Source organism: Euprymna scolopes, chromosome 44 (assembly GCF_053919585.1).
Source record: "Euprymna scolopes isolate OS-2025 chromosome 44, ASM5391958v1, whole genome shotgun sequence".
Lineage (NCBI taxonomy): Eukaryota > Metazoa > Mollusca > Cephalopoda > Sepiida > Sepiolidae > Euprymna > Euprymna scolopes.
In genome coordinates, this window is record NC_136525.1 from 21,421,314 (window position 1) to 21,431,880 (window position 10,567).

At 33.5% G+C, this 10,567-nt stretch overlaps 1 protein-coding gene across 1 annotated transcript in view; it reads left to right on the top strand.

Annotated features, from left to right (window-relative positions):
* Window positions 1-10,252, top strand: part of LOC145268727 (protein mono-ADP-ribosyltransferase TIPARP-like) — a 108,277-nt gene extending 98,025 nt beyond the window's left edge. Inside the window, exons 6-7 of the mRNA XM_080124297.1 lie at window positions 8,879-9,032; window positions 9,837-10,252. Of these exons, the coding sequence (XP_079980423.1) occupies window positions 8,879-9,032; window positions 9,837-10,123 (441 nt within the window). The 3' untranslated portion in view covers window positions 10,124-10,252. The remainder of the gene's footprint in view (window positions 1-8,878; window positions 9,033-9,836) is intronic.
* The last annotated feature ends 315 nt before the right edge of the window (window positions 10,253-10,567 follow it).

Sequence of the window (10,567 nt, forward strand, 5' to 3'; positions counted from 1 at the left end):
AGGAGCCATATTTATAGGGACATTCTAAGTGGGGAGTTGTAGAGCAAGATCTTTATTCACATTACATTTAAAATTTTGCAAGTATCATGGAGATATATTTGTTTTTCAGTCATAGTTGATTTATTAAATAAGCAGCATTATCCTCAAAGTAGTATAATCTATTTTCTGCTTAATTTGACAGATGTTAAAAGATGTTTAGCTATTTGCAACAAACTTGGCAGTATTTTCTATATATTTGATTAAATTTATGTTACCTGTGATTGTGAGAGCTAGGAGTTTAAATGTTCGACACTCAGTAAGGGTGCTATCAGTCAACTTTCTAGGTATATGGCTATATTCTAAAAATATCTTATGTGGAGTCATTCAATTCTGAACTCTTTGATTTTTTCATCTGTTATTATGGTGCCCGGAAAATTCGTCCATTTTTTGCTAGATAGGAAAACTAGTCCCTTATTGATTGAAATATCGATTAAAAACACATTTTATGACCGCCCTTGAATGAGATATTGTTTTTAAAGGCGACTATGAACCCCATAATATTTTAAAAAATTATTTTGAACTCGTTTTAAAAAATAAAAAAAAATCACGGAGTTAAGACACAAAAAAAAACGAAACCATATATTTATTTTAAAAAATACTTGAGTTTTAACAATTTTGGGCTTATTATTACGAAAAAAAAAGAAAAGAAAGAAAACATTTACGTGTTTTCAAAAGAAAGCGATTATTTTATTTAGAAGAAGTAATTTAGTTTAAACAATTCTATTGTTATTACGAAACAAAAAAAGAAAACACAGTACATATGTATTTTTGGTACCGCGCTGAAATAACATCATTATTTTGAAAGTCATTCTTAACATGGCCTTCAAGCCAAGATCAAAGTGTAGTATCTGTTCCAGCAGATACTGCAAGCAAAGACACTATGTGGGGGCGACCCCACAGATAAGACCTTGGTTAATGTAGGGGCAACCCTTCATACCAATTGTCACTATCCAGCTCCCCTACTCCCCGGGGAGTTGGTCCCCATTTCCCCTTCACTCCTCACATTAAAAATCGGCCTTGTGCCTAATTTGCTCGGTGGTGGAGCAAATAAATATCTGGCCTTCGGGACAAGATCACAATGTAGTATCTGTTCTTCAGATGCTGCACTTCAATTTCTTTTTCTCTGTTCTATACCACTATCCGCCGGTCACGGAGGTGTGACCGACAGACATGTTATAGTAAATGTCTTAAAGCGGTCTCGGGAAGATATGAAGATGGTCGTCATTAGGATCTATAAGAAGAAAAGCATACCTGAGATGTTGGATGTGCTGTGTGGCTCCTTCTTCTCTCAGGAAACGTCTTGACCTCTTCACCCTTGGTGGCGTTCTGACTGGAATTTTCTTTCTTTATTTTCCAGACCGCTTTGTTGTTTCAATGAAGGCATTTATGAAGGCATTTATGGCAGACACAAGAAAAACGACACGCGGCACAATTATGATATATATAAAGCATAACTAACTATTTTATTTTACAAAATATATATTACAAAAATTTAACAATTAAAAACTAGACAATAGGCTTTTCAAAGCTAACTAACTTAACTAGTATTGAGGGAGGGGGTGCCCCCCCCTATTTACGGAGAGACAGAATATGCGTCTTCACTTCATGGTGGTCGTGCAGGAAGAGAGAGAGCTCTAGGAAAGGGAATTATTGGAAGGCGTTTCTTTGTATCTCTACGCACATGGCCAAATAACAACCCGGCCATGCCGCAGAGTTTGTTAGAAACAGTGGCACAAAGAAATAGTGCCACATCCCTCTCTATGCAATCCGAAAGTTATAAGTATTCATAAATTTCGGAAGTTCCTAATTTTCCGTCGATGGTGCGTCAGCCGGCCGCAGCGATCAATGTTCACATGCTCTATATTCCGTCAGGAACTCAGTGAAGCAAGTTATTTTTTCCACCTGGTAGACTGGTATACTGCTTCAAATACCAGAGAAGGTAATCATCCTCGCCCTCCATCGAGGCAATGACCTCATGATTTAAGTTACTGGATTTACACTCTCTTATGTAACCAGTATAATATTTTTTAACAAAGCCGGATTTTCATCACGCCGACCTATACGTATTTCACTAAGCTGGATTCTACGTGAGTTTATCACGCCGGCCTATACGTATTTGACTAAGACGGAGTCTACGTGAGTTTATCACGCCGATCTATACGTTTTTTAATTTAGTCTGCATAACATTATTTCCGTAACTGGATTTACGCTCCCTTCAGCAACCAGTATAATGTATTTTAACCAAGTTGGAGTTACGTGACCTCACCACGCTGACCTATATGTATTCCAAGTTATTACTTTGGTAACTGGACTTACGCTCTTTTCAGCAACCAGTATAATGTATTTTAAATAAGTCGGTGTTATGTGACCTCATCACGCCGATCTATATGGATTTAGTAAAACCTTGGTCTTCAGAGGTTCTAATCCAATTTAATTCTGTTAGAGCAAGGAGTCTGCCGCCGAACGACTAATAAAAACTATCCACCACGGAATATTTATTAATTATATAAAGAATTAATTAAGAAGGGCACTCAGCCTCCATGAGTTAGAATACTTAATTAGGGCAAAAAATTTAAAAAAATAAACAATTCAGAAACCTGGTATACATATTAAATCAATGAAATAGGGTGTTAACAATTTTTTTTCTTAAAAAAGAAAACATTTTCAAAAAATCATTTCAGAGCACCTCGGTCACAATTAGAATTTGTTTACACAATGCAAACGCATTTCAAGTTAATACATTCATAATTAACTTTTTCTCAAATTTCAGGGTACATTTAAAAAGTATGTGTATTTTTTCAAAACTTGATTTACAAAAGATCATTAAAATTTAATTCCAAAATTTAAAAATTATTTCAAGTATTTTGGTTTTCTTCCCAAAATACTATTAAAAATTCCGAATTTGTTAGTTAACTTCTTTCCCAGTAATTCATTTATCATTTTAAAACAATTTTCTCAAAAGATCATAAATTTCGAATCAACCCATTTTTCACAATGAAATCCAAAAATTATTCCAAACATTTGGTTCATTATTAAAATTAACCTTCCTAAAAGATCATCGAAAATTTATTTTGAATCAATTTACTCTTCACAATGAGATTCAGAGACATCCCAATTTTTTTTTTCATTTCGTAATTATTATTTTTAAAATTTAGTGTACATTTAAAGTTATTTAATTGATTCATAAAAAGCATTTCTTCTTATAGACCATTATCAAGGTCATTTCGAATTCAGAAACTTTTCACGTTAATTTACTTTTTTTCAAAGTAATTAGTTTATTATTTAAAAAAAAACAACCCTCTTCCTAAGATCACTCACAAAGATTATTTCGAATTAATAAACTCCCGCCACACCTGGGAGTTACATTAGTTAACGACCAGTTCTGTATAGTTAACAGCTTGAGAAAATTAAAGTATTAATTTAATTGAGATCTTTCTAGACTGAGGAAATCTTTTTTCTTCTTAAGAATTAATTCAATTTTTCGTAAATACTCTTCAGTCAATATTTCAGGGACCCCTATCATACGGTCCAATTTCAAATAAACCTTCAATTAAAGAATTCGCTCGAATAATTCTTCCTTAAAAATAATCTAGAATTCAGGAAAAAATTTTTCGTTAGTCAAATAATATTCCCTTAGAAATTATTAAAAAAAATTCAGAGAATATTCGAAATGTAATAGCATAATTTTTCTTTAAAAAAACTATGAAAATTTCAGAGAACTCTTAAAAATTAACGTAATCATGTAACAGTTGGCTTTTGCAAACACTCGAAGATTTCAAAAAAGTACTTCAAGTGCTGTTTGAATAATTTTCTCTCTTTTTATTTTTAATAAAAAACAATTGAAGACATCATTTAATGTAATTTTAGAAGCATAAGTATTTTTGTTCTTTAAACTTGGTAGAAAAATTTTAAAAACTCCAAGTTAATTCGTTATTATATGCCCTTTTGCAACCCGCCACGGGGGTTTAGCTATACAAAAACTAAAACGCAAGAGTAGAGAAAGAGAATGAGGGAGAAAAGAAGGGGATAGAGACAAAGCGATGCCATTACACACCCACCACCTTCATAACACCATTACGTAATCAGACACAAAATATCTTCGACAATTTTAAAAGTCATTCTCTCGTTCTCACAGAAGGGGATGAGAGAGAGATAGAGAGAAGAAGAGAGACAGGGGCAGGTAGCATTGTTCTACCACCCATCCCTCAACACCCTCACAAACACCATGACGAGGTCATCTTCACTTATCTTTCCCATGTGCGGCCATTGTTTTAAACAAATGAGTGACAGGTAGACTTAACATTTCTACGAGTTTAAAAAAATAACAAAACAGACAAAATCTTATTTTGAGCAATTTTGTAAGGCGCTCACACACAAAAATCTTTCATATTCTCTAACCCATTTTTTTTTTACCAGTAACATTTTCTTCCTTTCTTTTTAAACAGACAAAAAATATCAATAAAAAACATTATCAAATCAAAAAGTCCCGTTATGTTTCAGCGTTAATTGTTACCTAACCTGAAAAAGGACATATCAACTGTTCATGAAAGACATTTTTTGTTCAGGTTCTGAATTTTCTTTTTGAGTGCGTTTTTTATGCATGTGTGTACTGGTCTGCCATTTTTTTTTTTAATTTTGCCAGAAATAATAAGTTTTTTTCCGTTTTTAAAGACCGTGGACCATTTCTTTTTTTCTTTATTTGTCTAGTGGTTATAATTTTTTTTTGTTGTTGTGCTGTGGGTTTAAGGGTCGAAATTAGTTCCATGCTGGGAAACAATATATCCTGGTCACGGCACCATTAATATCACTATCCGATGGTCACGGAGGTGTGACCGACAGACATGTTATTGTAAATGTCTTAAAGCGGTCTCGGGAAGATATGAAGATGGTCGTTATTAGAATCTATAAGAAGAAAAGCATACCTGAGATGTTGGATGTGCTGTGTGGCTCCTTCTTCTCTCAGGAAACGTCTTGACCTCTTCACCCTTGGTGGCGTTCTGACTGGAATTTTCTTTCTTCATTTTCCAGACCGCTTCGTTGTTTCAATGAAGGCATTTATGAAGGCATTTATGGCAGACACAAGAAAAACGACACGCAACACAATTGTAATATATATAAAGCATAATTAACTATTTTATTGTACAAAATATATATTACAAAAATTTAACAATTAAAAACTGGACAATAGGCTTTTCAAAGCTAACTAACCTAACTAGTATTGAGGGAGGGGTGCCCCCCCCCCCATTTACGGAGAGACAGAATATGCGTCTTCACTTCATGGTGGTCGAGCAGGAAAGAGAGAGAGCTCTAGGAAAGGGAATTATTGGAAGGTGTTTCTTTGTATCTCTACGCACATGGCCAAATAACAACCCGGCCATGCCGCAGAGTTTGTTAGAAACAGTGGCACAAAGAAATAGTGCCACAGAGAGAATCCTTCACGACTGAGACAATTTTTATTTTTGTTCCTTTTCTCCACATTAAAAAACGGCCCTGGTGTCTAACTCTGTCCCGTGGGGAGGCATTGTAAATAGGAATATTGGGAGAAGATATCGTTTAAAAGTCATTTCGGTGGGGGGCACTTTTTTTCCGAACAGAACATATTTGGAAACCAAAACATTTATTGTATAAAAATGTATCAATATATAATTGTAAAAACATTTATTTAAAAGTCTGCGTCATAAATTTTAATTTTAATGAAACAATTTTGTAATTAAAAAACAACATTGGATTTTTATAAAGTAAAATAGATTTTTTTTAACAAATAATTAATTTAAATGAAACATTTTTTGTCCTGAAGCAACTTTGAAGGGTCAACAACAAATTAGTAATTTAATTGTTTTTTGACCGAGAAACCCCACCTAGCGACAGTTTAGTGAAAAACACGAAAAAAAGATGGCCGCCGTCCGCATACTGCACAAGTGCCTTTTGTTGTTTCGTGAACACAAAAAGTGTTAAAAGTAAATTAATTTTTTCTAAATAAAATATTTGTTTTATTATTTGATAATACAAGAAGTGTTTTCTTTTTCTTTGTTTCGTAAAAACACAAGAAAATTATTTTATATATATATATTGGTTTTAAAATATAATTATCCAACTGTCAAAGAGCATTTCATATAAATAATTGAATTCATTGCAAGAAAATTATATATATATATATATTGTTTTTAAAATATAATTATCTAATGGTCAAAGGGAAAATTAATCCCAACTCGCATTTAGGTAAAAATGCACTTTCGTATAAATAATTGAATTCAATCAAATCGTATCGCAAAAACAAAAACAATTAAATAACACACACACACACACACACACACACACACACACACACACACACACACACATAAATATGTATATATGCACGTGCGCTTGCGCGCACGCACACACACACGTAATCGCGCATGCACATGCATGCATGCATACACACACAGATGGGTAAGTGTGGTTGACCGAATAGGTTAAGTTTCTACCCCCCCCAACACTTGTCAAAGAGGCATTTCGTATAAATAATTGAATTTATTGCAAGAAAATGATATATATATATATATATATATATATATATATATATATATATATATATATATATTGTTTTAAAAATATAATTATCTAATGGTCAAAGGGAAAATTATTCCCAACTCGCATTTAGGTAAAAATGCACTTTCGTATAAATAATTCACAACGTATCGCAAAAAACAAAAACAAATAATAATAATAATAATAATAATATATATATATATATATATATATATATATATGCACGTACGCTTGCGCACACACACAGACACACGCACGCACGCACACGCACACATGCATGCACACACAGGTGTGCAAGTGTGGTCGACCGAATAGGTTAACTTCCCTCCCCCAACACACATGCTTGTATAAGATTGGACAGATAGTTTCCAATCCTAAAAATAATTATTGGTACCCTTATTTTTTATTTCATTTATGAGGAAGATTTTATTGTCGGGGAGGGGGCAAGTGGACATTTCCAATGTAATATTTAAATGAAAATAACGTTTACTGGCAATACCTAGTTTCTAATACATGGGAAAATGTTAGTTTTAAAAATGTGTGTGATCACTTTCCTGTAAAAATTGTACGTACAATGAGCACCCTTTTATGGCCACCAGTTTTGGTAGGGTAGTGCAGCACACAGGTGGGTAAGTGTGGTCGACCGAATAGGTTAAGTTTCTACCCCCACTCCCCAACACACACACGCGTGTGTAAGATTTGACAGATAGTTTCCAATCCTAAAAATAATTATTTGTACCCTTAACTTTTTTAAAATTTCATTTATGAGGGCGATTTATATGTTTTGTTGTGGGGAGGGGGCAAGTGGACATTTCCACCATCGAGAAAAATGCTGCAAATGAAAATAACGTTTACAATTACTGGCAATACCTAGTTTCTAATATATGAGAAAATGTTAGTTTTAAAAATGTGTGATCACTTTCCTGTAAAAATTCTACGTACAATGAGCACCCATTTTATGGCCACCTGTTTTGATAGGGTGGACTGGTGCACTGTGCAGCTGCAGCAATGTACAATGAACTGAATTTAACGTCCCAAGTAATAAATTAATAACGTAACGATTTATTTGTCTAAAAGATAATGTAGAAAACATGGTTTTTGAATCGAATCAAGTAATTTATTTTTTAAAAACTCAACATTGCAATAAATAATTGTGTGTGTGTGTGATTGTGTTAATTTGTCTGTGTGCGGGTTTGAGTGTGCATGCTCGTGGACATGCATATGTGTGTGTTTGTATGTGTGTGTGTGAGTGCGCACTCAGGCACGTGAAGTTCGTGTGTATGTATGTATGTATGTATGTATGTATGTATGTATGTATGTGTGTGTGTGTGTGTGTGTGTACACATGCACGCGCGATTTTATACCTATATACACACGCACTTCACGTGCGTGTGTATATAGGTATAAAATTGCGTGTGTGTATATATATATGTATGTATGTATGTATGTATATGTACACGCACGCACGCACGTACGTTACTACAATGTAGTTTGTTTTCGTACCCAAAAGAAGGAAACCATGTTTTCAACATTATCTTCAGCGAGACACGGGAAAACAAACATGGCTTTTTTTTCCCAGTCGTACAATGCTAAGAAGAAAAGAAAATGTATACTGCGATATATATAAGTATAGTAGATATATGTAATAAATAACTTTTGTTTTAGTAAAATATTTGTCAACCAAGAACTGATATCGTACTAATATTATGGAAGGCGCGTATAGAGTTGCCATATTTCAATATGAAAAATCGTTCATTAATCTAGACAAGAATGGGAATCTAAGAATAATGGAATCTTCCAATGCAGCTAATAGGAATGGGCAGATGATAGCTCGGGAGGCATTAGTAATTGTGTATAAGGAGAAGGGAAGGTTATGTTTAGTCTATGTATGTCATAAGCAGTTAAGAGCGGTGAAATATGAACAGCATAGGGAAATGAAGAAGAGTACATGGTGTATAGTGGTAGCAGTGGTAGGACTTGATAATCAGAGAGAAAAATAGAAACTTCTTCCTTAGTAGATGTGCCAATCGTGATGATACTTCGCCTGGGATGAAATATAGGAATTAATTATAACGAATAAATGTGTATATAATGATGTAGTAAAGTTATGTAAGACGGGGGTTGAACGTTTAGACATAATAAATTTGTATGTGGCATCTGTTATTGAAAACCTATGGCAATTTGGGGCAGAGGGGAATCAAAATACACAATGGGATGTGGAAGTGGGGGAAGGCACACATACTCTTTCACACATACACATGATTGTACGTTCAAATAACTGATATAATTTTATATTTTTTTCGTTCAGATTGAAAGGATCGTAAACAAAAGACTGTATATTACATCGAGATGGTACAGAAACAAATTCCCCGAATGTCCTACCGAGGAATTATGGCACGGTACAAAACATGGCGCTATTGATGGCATCATTCGATACGGATTTGACTGGAGACTGGTTGAAAGTAAATATATAATTGTTTATTATCATAAGCAACTCACTAGGAATTCTTACATAGGTCATCATCAGTGATGGCTAACTGATCATTAATGGTGATCTTCCCTGGAAACTGAGTGACAACAAGTCTACCCAGATTTCTAGTACTCTACCGCTTTGTTTGCAAATGATCTTGCGTTATCGCAACAGTGCTTTACTGGAATTTGGGTGGACACAAGCCTTTCCATGGTTTCAGATCTTTTCGCATTCATCCAGTGGAGGTCTAGTTAGTACTTTCTCTCCTAGGTTTTTCCATCCTTCTTGACCCTTCCCGACTATTTGGTGTGGAGCCCGTCATTATCATTTTTATCATTGTTGTTGTTTTTGTTTTGCTGGTGTTGTTGCTGTTTTATAGTTTTTTTATTGTTATTAATTTGTTGTTTTTTTATGCGCATAGAGTAGAATGGTACACGCATAAGATGGAGGGGCATCACTAACATTCCCTTCTTCCCATCAGGACGTGACTAAATCTAAATGACAGGGGCCAGATACAAGGATTTCATGTATCAAGAAATACACATATTTTATACGATTAACACAAGTTGAGATTTAACGAATAGATTATGGGGGTCAAGTTTTGGGTTTATACCTTTCTCAACAGTATTGGTATGTGTTTGACCACAAAAGATTATTCGATAAAGATGTGAAATCATCATGTTTTCTTCCATAGTCCATAAAAATATCCATTAGCCCACTTACACCCTATCTCTTTGATATACACAAATTTAAATAAGCAATGATTTGGATTATTTTCTTTTTCTTATTATTCTAGATCATGCGTTTGGAAAAGGTTGTTACTTTTGCGATAAGGCATTTTATTCGGACTGTTTCACTGAACAAAATAACCAAGATGAACAATGCATGTTCCTTGTCGACGTTACTATTGGAAAAACAATTGCTGGAAAGGAAGCACTCACCGAGGTGGATCTAGATGAGGAAGTACAAACAGCTATTGGCATGTATGAAGACGACCGTGGGAATATAAACATTTTTGTTACGTTTGATGATGACCAAATTTATCCCTTATTTCTTATTGTATACAAAAAAAAACGTAATTAATGATATGTGCACAATAATATAAAGTTGATTTTCCCCTGTTTCATTGCTTATTATAGCTTTAGAATGAAAAGCTTTATATGCAAATCTGTTTAATATGTTTTGTGTGCATGTTTTCAGCAAATACATATTTCTTTCATTTAATATCAAAATTTTTAAAATATTTTTTCTGTTTAATCAGCTTCTCCCACAGCAGGCTTTTATAAATATAATTAACAATTAATATTATAAAGCAACAAAAAAATCAGAATTGTGTACTAGTGAGCAAATTATGGACATCTAAAATATACTAAACAATTGGAACAAAAAAATTATAAAAATAATTGAAACCTAATATTATAAAACAACAAAAAATAATAATTGTGCATTAGTGAGCAAATTATTAACATCTAAAATATACTAAACAATGGTAAATAAAAAGAATTATCAAAATAATTAACAATTAAT